This window comes from Centropristis striata, chromosome 15 (assembly GCF_030273125.1).
Source record: "Centropristis striata isolate RG_2023a ecotype Rhode Island chromosome 15, C.striata_1.0, whole genome shotgun sequence".
Classification (NCBI taxonomy): Eukaryota; Metazoa; Chordata; class Actinopteri; order Perciformes; family Serranidae; genus Centropristis; species Centropristis striata.
This window is the reverse complement of record NC_081531.1, coordinates 23940880-23958380: the sequence shown is the minus strand read 5'-3', so window position 1 is coordinate 23958380 and position 17501 is coordinate 23940880. Positions and strand designations below refer to the sequence as shown.

Here is a 17501-nt window from a genome sequence, read left to right as displayed (position 1 = left end):
CCATTTTATATTTATAGTTCTTTCTTTCAGTACATTTGTCAGTAAACTTAAGTTCCAGTCTTGGTAACTTGACTTTCGACAGCTGACATTAATTATCACATTATCTGTCTTCAAAGGACAACAAATAAATTAATTTGAAGAATGTTTTATATTTTTGAGGTGTGGATCCCTTCTTCCATTTTATCCTTCAAATGTCACACAAGTATTTTCAACATTAAGGCACTCTACAGCTTTTTTTTTTTTTTTTAACCTGAAGCATTTAATACTTATTTATTTTCCTCCCATAGTCACAGTGTGAATCATTGGTGACAGCTCTGTGTCTAGCTCTGGACATCAGTGTCTGCTGGTGGACTGTGGTGGAAAGACCTTCTCCCCGTCTTTGAGGAAGAGCTGCCCAGACGTCTTCTTCATTCACTTTAATGGCAGCAGCAGCAGTCAGTGAGGTGACAGTCAGAAATCTCAAGTTATAAGTTCACGCAGTGCACACAGGAAGATCTACCCTGAAAGAGTGGAACAATCTGGCAGCGAGAGCCCAGGAGGCCGGCCTCTTAAATACAGCTCCAGATGATAATGAGCCACAGGTGTGTGCAGTCAGCTCCTAAGCAACCCAGCAAGCCACGCCCACCTCTGCCAAAAGAAACACAGAAACCAACCCCCAGCCTCCACACACCACAATTACAGCATGCAGCAACAGAGCTCATTTAAATTCATTCATAAAAACATCAATATGTAACCTCAGATATTGATAAGTTGTTGTTGTTGTTTTTTGGAGTCCAGTTCCGTCTTCTCATGTTGAGCATCAGAGGTCCACCCTGCCTGCATCACCTGCAGAGGAAAACTTTACACAGACAAATAGAAATGTAAGTAAAATATGTGTTACAATAGACAGGCTTCATTTTCATTTCAGTTTTCATATACTGATTATTGTTTAGGATAACGTAACGTGTAATGTAAGCCAAGCCAATTGCCCATGTGGGTTTAACCCATTGAAGCCTGGAAAGCGGATACGTTGTTTTGTAGTATTTGTATAAGCTCTGAAATACTTTTTGAATTTCATTTCTATCTGCTACAGAGGCTGAAAAATCTATTATTTAGTAGAAGGCTTATTTTAAAATCGCCCAGAGGTTTTACAGGCGTTTCAGGCGTCAATGGGTTAAGGTAGGATTGCACAAGGTTTTTTGTAGGCCCCAGCTGGGCAAATACAGTTTAATACAGAAACCTGAGCTTATCAGACAGCCATTTCTTGAACTCTGGTGTTGTGCCATGGGTGTTCATATAACTGGCATGCTGATTGGAAACAGAGCGTTTCTTTAAAGCAGTTTTATCAACCGCTAACTTTTTACATAGGTCTACCAGTGGTTGAGCGATTGTGAATGATAAATCGTGTTCAGCAATGAATGCGCACACACGTATTTTCAGCTCACAAACACGATCTGTCATTGGCGGCGGTACGTCAGCTGTGGCTGTTGCTCCCCGCAAACAACTTGTATGTTGTTAGCGCGAAACAGCAGCTCTATGGCCGGGGTCACCTTCGTGATGTCGAAGAACTTTTTTTGCCGCTAGCTGCATATATTAGCTTCTTCGCGCACAACACACAGAAACAAGCACCTGCCTCTCGTAATTTTTGGCACCAGCTACCAAAAGGCTTGCCGTCTTCGTCCCTTTCTTCCATCCACACCCAACACCATTTATTTTTAAGTCCTTTTTCATTTAGGACGTCTTCCCCTGGCCTCATGAATTTCCCCTCCATCTGCGCATTTCGGTGAAACAAACTCCGGCTTGGATGCTGCGTTCAAGACCACTTGGAGGTAATCAAGAGTTCATAGTGTACAGGCTACAGGTTAAGTCGGAGGAGAAAAACAAAGTGTGGCATATTGTCACTGTCCGCTGAACACTGAAAACCTATGCAGCAGCAATTTATACTTATTTTGGAAGATGAATATACATGTAATTTTCGAGTTTGATCTGCTGCCTGTTTGAGCTGTTCAATTCATTTTCCTCAAATCACAGCCCGTTTTTTCCGAGTTGTCTGGAATGCAGCATCAGCTGCTGCTGCGTGGTTACTGTTGCTATGTCTCTCACAACCTTCTGAATACATCCATGGTCACAACAACCGTAACTATGCACACGATTGCTAACGTAATGTTTACTTTTTTTAAAAATATATATATATATTTTTTATGAATCGCAGTCAATCGCCACACGCCGGAAATCCGGCACGGTGCCGGAATATTTAAGCCCTGCGTACCATGTGGGTCTCATGTTACTGAAACCACATGGGGTCCACACAACTTGCCTTCTTCCAGCCAATGCCCCCTTAGCCAATTCTTATCACTTACAGGGCCCACATGGGAAGCCGAAGAAATGATACCCAGTTCCACCCCATGCCCACTCTGCCCACTTAAATCCCCTATGGGGCCTTTAGAGTTGGCCCGTATGGGCTTTCAATGTGGGACTCATGTCATGTGACCCATGTGGGACTCACATAACTCACCTACTTCTATCCCATGCCCACCTTGCCAACTCATATCCCCTTCGGGCCCGATATGGTCAGCCCACATGGGCTTCCTATATGGGCCATTCTACAGAATTGGTGCAAAGTCACAGTTGGAAACATCTTAAAATGAATGTGTCTTTTCCCCAAAACTTTCCAGGTATGTTAGTTGTATAATATCCAAGGTACACATTTCTAGTAGTTGTACAATTAATTCTCATTTTGTATTTTCAGACAGTTTTGGAATATTTTTCCTCTTCCAAAATGTGTCACTACCAAAACACAATGAAATATGACATAAAATGTTAGTTTTATTGATTTTTTTTTACATCCACCTTGTAAATATATTTGTCTGACATAGTATTTTTCAAAATTCATAGGTAAATTAAAAAGTATATATTTTTTTAAAAAGCATTTAAGTGTGATTTATCAGAATCAATGGATTTTGAATCCAATTTTTCTTTGTAAAGGGCATAAAGTTCATCATAATGATTACAAACTTAAGGATTCATTAGTTTTAATCCACACTGAACCAAACACAATCACAATATCTAAGTTGATAATTCAATATACTTTATTTTTGACGAAACATTCATGTTTCGGTTGTGACGGCACAGTTTCGGTACCTCTTCTGTTTCATTGTTTTAAATCTTGTGATTGTTTCCTTTTTTCCTACTGATATCCGATTATTGTCATCTCGACTAAGAAATGTTTTGACGATGTCAATGTTTTTTTGCTTATCATTTTTCCGAAAGGTAAGACATGGGTGGTTTTCACTCTTGTTGAACACTTTCTGGGAGACACCAACACATTTTCTCATTGCAGAGTCAAGTTTGTACTTCCTCAGTAGCCCGGTTGTGAGAAGTCTCCTGAATGATTGTTTGTCTTTGTAGCTGGCAGACTTGTATTTCTCTTTAATTTGATGCATGAGTGTGTTGTGTAAAAGTAGGGTCTTTGTCACATGTTGAGGAAATCCATACTTTTGTGTGTCCATCTGCGTTTTCAACCTTGGAGAGTCTTCTTTCTTTCTCTGCATTTCTTCTATGTTCTCTTCTAATTTCTTAAATTTTCTATATTTGCAGACTTTTTTTCTTTTGGTCCCTTTCTTCCCCCCACTCTCACTGGAAGTGCTAGGTGGTGTGTCCCTGCAAACAGCTACTTCTTTCTATCTTTTCATCTTCCTGTGTACTCTCTGTCTTTTCGTCCATTCCCTTCTTTGCTTTCTTTGCTCCCTTGGAGACAACTCAGTGACACTCTTCAACTTTCCTTCTTCCCTTTGTTTCTTATATCTATCCTTTTGTTGAAGTTCATGACTGAGAATGTTTGCTCGCACAAATTAGTAGAGCCGAATAAGCTCAGCATTTTCTTAGTGAATGACCGCTATTTTTTGAAACCTGCCTTCGTCCAGCTGCTGGTAAAAGTCAACAAGTGAACACTGTTGGTGTTTTCCGCAGCACTCATTGTCACACTGCAGCTCAATGAGCTCCAGCTGCAGTTGTAGAGGAGCATCATCGGGGTCCACGGAGAATGGAGCAGAGAAAAGCAACATTCCCTTTTCAATAACTGCAAAGTCCAGAAAGTTTCTGTTAAACTCTGCAGAAAGAGATTTGAGCACTGATGTTGTCCTGTGGGAAATGTCAATTAACTCTTTCAAAGCTGGGAAGTGCACGGTGCAGGGCTCTGTTTGGGACGAGTGTCTTTGGAAAAGCTGTAGTTTGGTTCCAAAAGTCTTGATGTGAGCATATAGCTGGCTCACAACTGCATATTTTCGTTGAAGACTAACATTCAGCACATTCAGATGCTGCGTTATGTCAACCAAAAAAGCCAGATTTACCAGCCATACAGGATCAGAGAGTTCTTCCATTTGTTGTCCCTTCTCACCCAAAAAATGTCCAATTTCTTCTTTCAGAGAAAAAAATTGCTGCAGTGCAGACCCCCTGACTTAGCCACTTAGCCTGGATGTCACGCAAGAACTGCTGAAACTATCGGTGGTACAGAGCTTTAAAGCGAATACAATTGATTGCCTTTGCCACTGGTTTCATAACATCGTCAAATTTGAGATGTCTGGTGCACAGAGCCTGCTGGTGGATGATACAGTTTACAGTTACAGTTTAATAGCGTTACATGCTTCTTCGCTGACTTTATTGCAGATCAGTGTGGATAATCCACTTCCGTGGATTAAAGTTCTCCGTCGCTACGACGGATTTCCGTCATTTGGAGTTCACACAGACCACTTATGAGATCAATAGCCGTGTTTCCTTTAGGGGAAAGAGTGGCTGCTGGGAAAGTCTCAGGCCACGCCCTCTCAAAAGTGTGCTCACTCTGCGTGTCTCCACTACAAGTTAGCCCCCAGAGGGATTTAGAAACTCCGGAGGTGAGGTTTGGTTTTCGCCATCGCTAATTGTGCACAACATCAGCAGCTGAAAGCAGCATGACTAATTGACCTACGGCTAAGCCACACCCCCAAACATGATGAGCCAATCACAGTGCACATAGCTAATCCAATACACTCGGACATTCTCTGCTTCCACATCCATTGAAATGCATTGGTGTTAGTCAGTTTTTATGTGTTTTTATGTGTTTTTTCTTGATATTTTAAGTTTTAAATGGTCAAACGGTGTGCATGGGGTACATGCAACTCCGACACTGGGTATCCCGAGAGGCTGGGCGACGGGGTGTATTTTCTACCATTTCCTAAGCCACATCTCAACCGGGATAGGTGTCTTGCTCTGGATCAAGTTATGCGGTAGACCACAACACCAACTTAACGTGGATAAAATTAACACGGATGTTGTTAGAGATTAATAGAATTAGCAATGGTCTGCATTATGACCTTTAGTAAAATGCTGCTTAGAGGAGTATCTGGCGGGGCATGGAACACACATTTTATGTGCCAGGCACAGCACACAGGAGTATCAACAGAAAGGACATATTGATAACGCTTTGCACATTGCCACATTATTTGAGGGCAAGCAGATAAAAAACTGAAACACTCTTTGTGCTCCAATTCAAGGCCACGGGCCCAGGTGGAGATAGATACTGACAAACACTAGACAAGATACAAAAGTGTGCTGTTAGCTTTTTCCTTCCACGGGCGGTGACTGGAAGCTGAAGCACCAAGAAGCTAGGACTAGCCTGTGTGCTAACGAAATGGGCGGGCCAAGTCTAAACCATGGTGCTGCCCCAACAGTTTTGACCAATCAGATAGTCGCACATTCATATTATAAAACTCTGGGTAAAAGTAAGTTAGGTATCCTTTTCTGGGAGGTGGTTACAGCTAACTGCTTAGCAGCCTGTGGTTTCTGAACAGAGAAGGTCCATGTACATGCTCACTCTTTCATTACTGTCTTAAATAAATAGTCAAAAGGATTTTACTCTCCTCTCATCTGTTCTGCAAAAAAACAAACTCTAACAATGTCTACATCTGTTCTAAGGTAAGTCAACAACGTATTTGAGGCAACATATTGTCACTGCTAGAGATGTTTAGATGTTAGAGATGTTAAAGTTATCTTTCACATCACTTAACATTAGCCTAGCGTTTTCTAACAGTTTCTAAGCCTAACGTTAGCTTCTAGCTGGGTTGTACATCATGTCACTTTTTTTGCTGGGAGTTCATTGGCCTGTTATGTGCTAGTTTTTGTAATTTGACAATCGTACATGATTGTTAGCTGTTGTCTAAAGGGCTCTAGTTATACTAACGTTAATGTCAAGTTTCGGAGCTTAGCTTCATTAACTTATCTGTAAATAACTGAGATAACAAATGTTAGCAATGCTGTGCTGAATCATTCATATAAATACTGTAGCACCAAACTAACGGAGAGCTACTCTTAGTAAAGATGGTAAAAAGGCTTGTGGAAACGTGCTGGAAACGTATGCAACTTACATATTTAATTTTATCATGAACCATTAATTGCATATTCAAGCACAACATTTTAGACAACTTTCTACCAAAACAACTGGGGAACATTGTGATATATTTTTTTAGCAAAACATGCAACCTTTTTCACTCCTCTTCAACGTAACTAAATATTCAAGTATTTACATACAGTGTCAATAGACAAGAGGTCAGGAGGTCATTGATTTGTGCTGATTTAGTGTGAGTAATAACTCCTAATAAAATGCTATATTTTTTGTTTAAGCATTTTGGGCAAGGATATAATATCAAGCTGAAGGCAAAAATCTGAAAAAGGATCTGCACACTGTTGAAAAAATTCCAGCAGCTTTAATGGCAGACATTGGGTTTTGAAAAATACGTAGAAACATTTTATGACATATTATGAATCCACTTAATATCAATTAATCCATAAAATAATCAAAGCACTTTGTTAATGAAAATATTTTTTTCTTGCAGCCCTAATGATGTTATTTTTCTTTCATTTTCAGGTGTGAATCAGCTCCCAGAAGGACCACGAAGGACAGAAAAATCAGGAGAGGAGGTGAGATCTATTTCTTGGTACAAAAGTTATTGACATGAAATTCATGAAGGTTTGCAACCATTGAATTGATGAACAGGACGTCTTTGTGAGATCTCTCAATGTACAGATCTGCTCTTGTGTAAAGGACAAAATCACAGAAATCAAGTCCACTTAAAAGCAGCAGTCATTGGCTTTTTGGTTGTGGCTTTTTGATACTTTGATGTTTTGTCCATTGTTGATGACATAAAAGTCTTTGATAGTTGAGGCAGCTTCTCAATTTCGAGCAGTCCAGTTTCCCCATCATCACATATAATAGCATCCGGGGTTGCACCAAGAAACGGCAGCTCTGGCTGTAGCATTAGGCCAGCATCGTGTACATGTCTAGATGGATATTTCTCTTGGGAGATCTCCTTTGCCTTTGGATCACTTGGAGTGCCATAGCTCGTTGCCTTTGAGGTGAAGGGTTTGGGGTAGTACATTGACTGAATTAATTCTGCTGTAACTTTTTCAATCTCTTTTCAATATTTCTCCAAAGTTAGAGGCTGTCAGCCTTCCCTCAAGATCTTTGTGCCATTTCTCCCAGGCAGCCTGTGCCTTTGTCGCCACTTGAATTTTCCTTGCTTCTTCAAGATTAAAACTCTGATTGATTTGTTCAGTAGGTGTTGGTAGAGAGATGTGTGGGGAGAGGGGCCTGGGGATGTTGTTGGCACAGGAACAGGAATGATGCCGGCTTGTTTAACACTGGAAGCTACAGGAAAAGGAAATTGAAGTTACAAATACAGAAACACCTGAAATTACAATATAACTAATAATAACTAGGGCCAGGATTCAATTAAAAAAAATCAAATTAATTAGAGGCTTTGTAATTAATTAATCGAAATTAATCACATTTAATCGCATATAAATATTTGACCTGAGAACAGTGAGAAGTAATTTTTTTTCACATGGATTTTTAGTATACCATTGAATAATAACTGAATACATAAGCTTAAGCAACAAAAATATTGTTTATTTTTGTTCAAGTCCAACAGACCAGTGCAATTGTTGCCATTAAGTGTAGCAATAGCATATTTAGAAATATAGTACATTTCATAAATTCAGGTAGCCACACTAGCTGCTAGCTGCTATATGTTTTGCATTGAGGTGATAGTTGAGGCTCGATGTGCTGCGGTGATATGTGAATTCCTAGTTGCATAGCTTGCACACAACCATGCTCTTATCTTCCATCCGTTCGTTTTTTGTAACAAAATGTCCCATCATCCACGGGGCCAACCAAAGCGCTCTCATCAGCTTCTTCCTTCATGTTCACTGTGGTTTGTTGTTGTCTGAACTCATGAATGCTAGTTGGTGCTCCAGTATAATCGGTCCACCTGAAACTCATCCAGTGAGAAACATTCCGTGGTGCAAAAATAAGTGTGATTAATATGCGTCAATTTTTTTTCACGAGTTAATTTTTATGTAATTAATTCATCTTAATTAACGCGTTAAAGTCCCGGCCCTAATAATAACATATGAGAGGGAGTGCTCTGTTGTGGTTATTGGCACTGGTGTGATGCCTTTTTCCGTTTAGGAAATGTGAATGGGCCCTTGGTTTGAATAATTTTACTGATATGTTGTTTGGTTTTTGACATTTTGCTTGTACCAGAAAATCTTTATGTTTTCCTTCATTCATTTTAAACCATACATTTATATTTGCAGTGCCACTAAAGGATGAGCAACAACCCGTGCAACAGCAGCCAGAGGAAGTGCCAGATCATCTGGACCAGCATCCGCCACTGGAGCTGCCCTCAGGGGAAGTGGAGCAAGAGCTGCTGACATAAAGGACTATGCTGGCTCAGAAGGATGCTGAAAAAAAAAATCAGACTCTAACAACACTGACACCAGAACTCCTGCATCGCAGCAAAATTTCAAACTATTTCTGGTACTGCACTGGCTTCAGTTACGATCAGTTTATATACAGTTTAATACGTATACAGCTCCACAAACCTTTCTCCCATTAACATATAAGCGGGTTGATCAAGAAATTGATAAAATGCCGCTACGTCACCAACTTTTGCTGGTTCTCATGAAGTTGCGCCAAAATTCAGACTTAAAGGATCTGGCTTACAGATTTCAGATACTAGAATGAAGCTCAGACACTCTTTTCAACTCATGGGTCGATTACATGTTTGATGTACTTGGTGAATTACCTGTATGGCCACAAGGAGACACCATCATCTCCCAAATGCCAGATAAATAGATCAACTTCGGAAAAACTCTAGCAATAATTGACTGCACAGAAGTAAAGTTTGAGAGGCCAAGTTCGTTAGTACTGCAGAGTCAAAGTTTCAAGTCAACCAACACTCTGAAATCACTGATTGCATGTGATCCACGTGGCACTATCATGTTTACATCGACTCTTTTTACTGGATCATTGTCTGACAAGGAAATTGTTCAGAAAAGCAAATTCCTAGAGTTGCTGAAAACACTCATGTCTCATAGCTACCTGAACAAAGGTGATGGTGTAATGGTTGACAAAGGATTTCTGATTGAGAAAGACTTGGAAGAAATTGGACTGAGATTAAATATCCCCCCTTTTGCTCAATCAAACAAACAGATGTCTCCCGCAAATTTACACAAAACAAAAAACATAGCTGCTCACAGAGTTCATGTGGAGAGAGCTATTGCCAAAATAAAGAAATTCAAAATTGTATCGGGGAGAATATGCAACATCAGGTTGGGCAACATAAATCAAATTTGGTATGTTATAAGCATGCTCTCAAATTTTCAGCCTCACATATTATAGGCTAGTTATCCTGTATTTGTCTGTGTTGAGCAAGGGATTTAAAATGTCAAAAAGATGGCTCATCTGAAATAATTTTATTGTATGTATGTATATATGTTGGGATTGTACCACAGGTGAATCTTGTGTTCATTTGTGAACTTTAACATTTGTGGACTAAATGAAACATTTTTCTGAGTCTACTCACAAAATGGCAGGTCACCTCCATTTTGTCCCCTCTCAAGAACTTAATTTCCCAGAGTGCTTGGCATTTTACGACACCTTCCAGGTCAACGTGATTGGTCAAGGCACCTTTGGGCACTGCAGTGCATGAACAATTCTGATCCTCTATCTTGTTGTCTGAGATGCCTGGAGCTTAAACTTAAACTTTTCAGCGACCTTCTCAACAATAAAATTATTAACATAACCCTCCAATGCATAATGAAGGCCCTTTTGGTGACTTCGAGATGATATTTCATCTTTCTGTCTCCAAAAATGATCAATTGCCTCCCGTGAAATTTCTCGGACTGTTGACAGCTGCCATAGTGCCCGTCACCGAATGTTGACTGTTTGTCTGAGTGAGTGGAGGGAGCGGGGCTTAGCCATAGGTGAATTATGCACAAAGTCTCCGCTTATCATAGTGACTGTGAATTAACACAATAGAGTGTCTGGTGCTTGTTGTAAACAAATAGAGATCACTTTCAGTGCTGTAGAGGGGGTGTGTAGCAGTCCAAGTGGAGAGGTAAAGTACAGTCACTGGAGGGGGTGTTGAGGGGTGTCACAGAGGTGTAGTTCAGTAGGATGACAGCGGAAGGGAAGAAGCTGCTCCTGAACCTGCTCGTCCGGAAACGTAGGACCCTGTAACGCCTCCCAGAGGGGAGGAGGGCGCCCTCCACAGACATCTCTTGCCCTGGACAGCCTCAATGGTGGGGAGTGAGGAGCCAGTGACGCGTTGGGCAGTTTTCACCACCATCTGTAATGCTTTCCGGTCAGTAGCAGTGCAGCTGCCGTACCAAACAGAGATGCAGTTGGTGAGGATGCTCGTGATGGTGCAGCAGTAGAAATTCACCAGAATCTGAGGAGACAGATGGGCCTTTTTCAGTCTCCTCAGGTAGACGCTGGTGAGCCTTCTTGACCAGAGTAGAGGTGTTGAGAGTCCAGTCTGTCCCACTGATACAGATGGGGGTGTGTGTGCCACTTTTCTTTTCTGAAGTCCACAATGAGCTCTTGGGTCTTCCCAGTATTGAGAGCCACGTTGTTGTCAGCGCACCACTCAGCTAGATGCCGGACCTCTTCTCTGTAGGCCGACTCATCGTTGTTGCTGATGAAGCCAATCAATGTTGTGTAGTCTGCAAACTCGACAGTGGTATTGGAACCATGTACAGGTATGCAGTCTTGGGTGAAGAGGGAGTAGAGGGGAGGACTCAGCACACAGCCTTGAGAAACGCCGGTGATGAGGATGAGTGTTGAAGAGGTTAACAGACCCTGGTAACTCTCTTGCCAAATTAAAGACTTTACTGAAGGCATATGGTGCAATTCCTCGATATAAGGTGAATTTGGAAAAAAGCTAAATTATTGTACAAATTTACTACCCTTTCAGACCCCTCAGGCTGAAAATATCCACTTCCAAACAAATGCTATAAAAACTTTACAGATTAATATTTTTTGCTACTTTTTTCTGCATAAACCTCTTAAACAACTTCTTCCCTGCTCAAAACTACCAAACATTCAAAGATTTTGAGGATTTTAACCCTTTAAATACCAGTTTGATTACATGACGTCACTGTTTTTCAGTAAAAACAGAAAAAACTAAAAAATTCATTTATTTTCCATATGATAAATAATTTTTGGCTGGGGCATTTGTTTGTTTTTTATCGCAGCCTTGGCTATGTCAAAGATTAGCAACAACAATTGATTTTGATGCAGTTTTTTGTGTAGTGTCAGATTTAAGATGTAAAAACCTCTTTATGGCAACTTGATGGTAGACATATATATATATATTTTTTTTCACCAACTTGTCTGGGTTAAATTTTTCAATCAACCTCAGTCCTGATCAAACAGCCAAAAGTTATATATTATGTGGAAAATAATATTTTTTCATAAGGAACATCAGTGACACCGTGCAATCAAACTGGCATTTAAAGGGTTAAAATGTCAAAAATGTTTAAACATTTGGTAGTTTTGAGCAGGGCGGGAGTTGTTTAAGAGGTTGATGCTGAAAATAGTAGAAAACATATCAATCTGTATAGTTTTTTAACGCATTTTTTGGAAGTGGAGCGTTAACGGCAACGTAATGTATCACTGCTTCACAGATTATTTATGATTCTGTCCATTAACATGATTTTAAAGCTATTTTTATCCAATGTCTGTTCTGCAAACATCTTACGAATACACATATTTAGATCAGGGTATACATTTTTTTTTTCAGGGGAGGGCCTACGCAAGCTGTTGGACCTGGGTTCACAGCTATCATTAATGTGCAGGGTTTTGTCCATGTTGTAAAGAAAGAAAATCCAAGAAACAGCATATAATTCAGACCAATTATACCAGCAAAATAAATTTCCTCCAAACAAAGAGCATTGAGGTATCCTGTCGTTTTCTTTAATCAAAACACAATATTGGCACAAAATCTTTCTTTCTGTACATTAATGTATGTTCACAAATGAAATCCCTAAATGCAAGGCAGAAATGCCAAACATGATGAGATTAAACTTGTACATTTGTAAGTGCTTGTTTATGACAGAACATCAACCCATGCTATTCACTTATATTCATTTGGAGAACATGAGTATGTTTGTGCTTTCTTCACTCTGTCCACATTTCTTCCTGATCACCTTTTTATTCATGCTCCTCTGCTGTGTCACACTGGACCTGTCTATTATTTGTATTGGCTGATTGAACTCTAGTTGCAGCATTATTTTATTGTTAATCACCATTGTTCCAGAGGCTTATCTTAATTTATCTTAATTCTTAATTTCATCATTTAGTGCAGCAGTCTGGCTTCAAACTAATGACAGCATTCTGGCTCAGTTAAAACAGTGGTCAGCAAAGTCCCCCATGTCATTTGAGAGTTAAATTACAGTGCACAAAATGTTGGGTTTTACAGAGCTCCAGTATAAACAACACAGTATCAGCGAAATATGGAAATGACAAAACTGCTCTGGCAGCTAAAAAGTGCTTTTCAGAGATATGGTACATACACAAGTGTCTCACATTAAATGGGAAAGCACAGACCTCAACACCCTTGCAATACAATTGTAAACATTATAAGGTACTTCAGAAGGGAAAAAAGAAAGAAGCAGGTGACTGAACAAAAGCATCTGAATGTTGTGTTGGTGTGAATTGGCTAGATGATACACCCACTTCTCCATGCATTCTGTGATCACCTCATGAGGAATTCACCTTTACAAGCATCCACTAAAAGACAAAGACATTTTCACAATGTCCAAAAAATAAGAGCCATCAAACAGCCAAAAACATTATACAGGACATAATACAAAAAAGAAACCCATTTCTACTGCAGCTAGCAATAAACATGGGCTGTTGTGGTAACTGGTGTACAGGAGATGGGTTACACATAACAGAGCTTGCTGCTGTGCCCTGCTCACACACTATTCCTCCATGGTGCTCACTTGAAAAGCCATGAAGACTCTGAAGACCAAACTGGATTCATAAATGATAGTTATTTTTTCAATATCAGAAGATTATCTAACATAATTTAAACCCAGGGAACAGAAAACCAACTTCTGGAGATACTGTTATCTTTGGATGCGGAGAAGGCCTTCGACAGGGTTGAGTGGGACTACCTCTTCTCAGCCCTGTCAAGGTTTTGATTCGTCTTTGGATTTATTTCCCTAATTAGACTATTACATACTAAACCCCAGACCTCCTTACGAACAAACAATATTAGGTCCGATTACTTTCCACTGAATCGCTCTACAAGACAGGGATGTCCTTTATCACCACTGTTATTTGCATTAGCCATTGAAGCGCTTGCTATCTCGTTAGGCACATTAAAGGAATATATAGGAATAAAAAGGGGAGGGATTGTACACAAAGTATACGCGGATGATTGATTACTATATATCTCTAAACCTTTATCATTACCAATTGTTATGTCCATCCTATCAGATTTTGGAGTTGTCTCAGGATATAAACTCAATTTATCAAAGAGCATTTTATTCCTAACAAATTAAAAAGCACGCAAAAGTACTCATGCTTTCACGTCCTACCCATTTTCAATTTCAGACAAATTCAAATACTTGGGAATTAATATAACCCAGGAATACCCCAGTCTTTTTAAACATGATTTTTCAAAGTTATATCACAAAACAATACAGGACTTTGATAGATGGGCTAATTTTCCAATTTCATTAGCAGGTCAACTTAACATCATCAAAATTAATACATTACCCAGGTTTTTATTCCTTTTTCAATGCATTCCAATCCTCCTCAACAAAGCTTGCTTTTCTGATTTGAACAAAACCAGAGGAGCAGCTGAGCTAACATCACCCAGTTCTGTCATGTATAAAAAGCTGCTTGTTACTTTAGCTGTTTCTGTCTGATATTCTCTCTGTAACTAACCTTCTCTCTGTCGTTACATATGTAGGCAGTCTGCCAAGTGAAAAAAAGGGAACAGCAGCAAACTACTGTGTTTGCATATTTTTTTATGAGCAAAACAAGCAGACAAATGATTGTCATGATATTGTAAAGTAGGTTCGCAATTAAGAAGTCACACTTAGATTCCAGGAGTTCCATCAGGGAACTGAAAGGTTCAAAGGTTGGCATCAACAAATCATGTTATGTCCCTTTGTTGGAATACTGATCAAAAACATCTGTGTAGGTAAAATGGCTCTTTGGAACATCCCTTACTTTCCCTTGCAATCCCAGTATGGCCCCACAAGCTGTTAGACGTGGGTCTGCATGCGTTTCTGCAGAGGCCTGGTGAGGTCTGAGTTCTGGGAGGACTGAGAATAATGGGAAGAGGAAGAGGCTGAGGTCTTGCTGTCCTTGTCACACTGCACATAGCTGTCCTGCTTGCTGTAGCTGCTGACACTGCTGTCACACTGTGTGTCGATGAAAGAGCTGGAGTCGCTGAGCGAGCTCCGCTGAAACTCCCGCTCGCACAATTCAATGGAGCTGCTTCCCATGCCCAGGACGAAGCGCTGGCTGTAGTCGTACAGACGGTTAGGACCGGCACCAAGGGTGTTGTAGATGTTGGTGAAGGACATTCCAGTGGGTACCCGCTGCTTTCCAACAGTCATTGTTCCAGAGGGTGTGCTTCGAACTACGTCAGGAGTCTGGCTGGGGGCCAAGGAGATGGTGGTGGTAGCGTGGTGCTCATTGAAGGTGTTGACACTGTAGTAGCCATTGGTGGGGTCCTTTTATATGCAAAAGAGGAAAAGAACAAATTTGATTATATAATTGCCACCTGCTATAATTTAAACAATACTCTCTTTTTACTCAACGATACATACGTAAATCACATAATAGCTATTTCTGAAACACAGTGTACCTACAACATGAAGACGTGGGACTGCAAAACAGGGACTTCTCAACTATCATTTCTGTAGTGGAAATCTGCTGCTGGTGAAGAATGAAACAGAGACTTCTGCCGGCCGATAAGGTTTTTATTTTTATTACGCGAAGAAAACAACACACAGTGAAAAAAGACCCCGAATGGAAAGAAAACTGTCCAATTTATGCCTGGAGAACACCCACTATGATGTGGCTCATACCCCTGTGCTCACAGGAGGTCTGGCCAGGGATGCCTCCTGCAGTATTTAGTTTAGTTACAAAATTAGGTCTACACATCACAATTTAAGACACAAAGGGGAGCTTTCCAGGTGTAAAATCTCATCTGGCTATCACTTTTGAAACACAAAGGGGAGCTTTCCAGGTGTAAAATCTCATCTGGATATTACAATTGAAACACAAAGTGGACCTTGAAGTAGTGGCAGGGAAGGGGGAGGGAGATTGGCATCTCAAGTGGCTGAGACCAAATTTATTTTAATCCTTCCTAATCGGAAGGTCTAAAGTAGATCCATGAACGGTAACAAGAAAATGGGATGCTGAATACAAGACAAAAAAAAACAGGCTAATTTGTATAATATGAGAAAGCAGATAATGTGTGAGTGAGCGGAGTGTGAGTCAGAAAGCCTTGTCAGGTATATGCAACAACATCTGCAGTTTATATTGCAGATGTTGGTACATTTATTGTCCGTCAAATCCGGTGCAAGATTGGACAGTATGGACAGTTTTGTCCGACATGGTCTCATTAATACCATGGTTCATATAAACTGATTACTTAGAGTAATAGTAAGGATTGAAAAAATGAAATATGTATCAATATGATAAGAACAGTATTAACAGGTGAGAGCTGTGTTGGACAACATTCACACCAGGAAGAGTATAAAACAGGAAGTCAGACTGCAGGTTTTCAGAATCAAGGTCACATTAGTGCATATTTACTCATTACTATTGTGCACTACATCAGCTTGTGTACTTTATATATTAGGTAGGTGTTTAAAAGTGTCTCTAAAAAAAGTATTGTGCTAATGAGCTTCAAATGAATGTTTCATTTCTGTGGATGACTGGCTTTTGATCATTTTTGATGACATTTTTTGACAAAAAGTTGTAATTTTCACATATGTCAAAAACTGCCACTCTGTGAGTACAGAAAGCTTTTGAAGGAACGAGGAAAAAGTTATGTGTTCCTCAGCTAAAACAGCCAAAAAGCTAAATATTTAAAATATTTGTGCCATATGGTAAGGCAGAGCATGTTGCTCACAGAAAAACAGCATTACATTCTGTTTGTATTGTATTCTCAATGAAATAATTGTACACAGAGAAGGATTTTTTGTTTCCAAAGAGAGGGTCAAAGAACAGAGGCTGTCATCTGTAGATTGTAAATCCCTTTACAGTAAAGTTGTGATTTGTAATTGTGGGCAATATAGATTAAATTGAACTGAAGTGAATAGAATAGTGTACTGTGTACTATTGGTGTATAGAGTGAATTCTGTGATATAAAATGATTAATGAAGGAACCTTGAATCCTCAGAGGCCAAATTGATTTGTGCTCTGAAGTCACTTGGCTGCTGCTGTATTGTATGGCAGAGGTTCAGAGTGGAGGATTTAGTGTCATTCAGTGGTGAGGTTGCAGAATGCAACTAAATGAACACCCTTTCCCTCAGAGCCTTCAGAGTAGCTCAGAGAACTACGTCAGGTGGCTCTCCAGTTCTAGAGATTACTTTGTCTATTCTGGCCTACTGTGGAAATATGGCAGTGCAATATAATGGACTCTGTAAAAGACATGTGGACATGAAGGAAGTGAATTATCATTTCTAGTTCTAGTTGGGTATTCATGGACAGAGCTTGAAACTGGCTGTACTGCTTCATCCAGTGTAACCAGTGTTGTATACTGGAATTCACAGCCAGCTAAACTCTCTCTGTCATTTTTCATCCAAGGAACAGGCAAAGTGGTATTTGGAAGTACTGCGCCCTCTATAGGCCCAAAATGCAACTGCAAATATAAATGACAGAAATCACAGTTCCAAGATACTGGCAGTTAAAAACATGTCGCAGGCAGCAGAGCAAGGAAGTGAGTGGTTGTGGATGAGAATGAAGCATGTTAGCTGGGGAGTTCCTTGAGAGACTTGTTATGTTTGAGCTAAGAATGCCACGCGGAACCAATGGCACTAAGCGTGCATTAACGCCGTCAGTGAGGCTAGACACAGCCGCAGTCGCCGGGGAGGGCCACATGGTGCTGATGATGTAGCCAAGAATGTCAGTATTCTGTCCCTATTCTGTCCATTATTTGTATTGTTAATTT

The 17501-nt window shown here is 40.1% G+C and overlaps 1 protein-coding gene and 1 long non-coding RNA gene across 2 annotated transcripts in view; one reads left to right on the top strand and one right to left on the bottom strand.

Moving 5' to 3' along the window:
• The first annotated feature begins 5698 nt into the window (after positions 1 to 5698).
• On the top strand, positions 5699 to 8652 carry LOC131986286 (uncharacterized). The gene is made up of 3 exons (XR_009395689.1): positions 5699 to 5928; positions 6878 to 6930; positions 8608 to 8652. It is a non-coding gene; the product is annotated as an uncharacterized LOC131986286 (long non-coding RNA).
• A 3597-nt stretch (positions 8653 to 12249) lies between these two features.
• LOC131986284 (kin of IRRE-like protein 3) overlaps positions 12250 to 17501 on the bottom strand; it is a 249033-nt gene continuing 243781 nt past the window's right edge. The window contains exon 16 of the mRNA XM_059351163.1: positions 12250 to 15051. Coding sequence (XP_059207146.1) covers positions 14578 to 15051 — 474 coding nt within the window. The 3' untranslated portion in view covers positions 12250 to 14577. The remainder of the gene's footprint in view (positions 15052 to 17501) is intronic.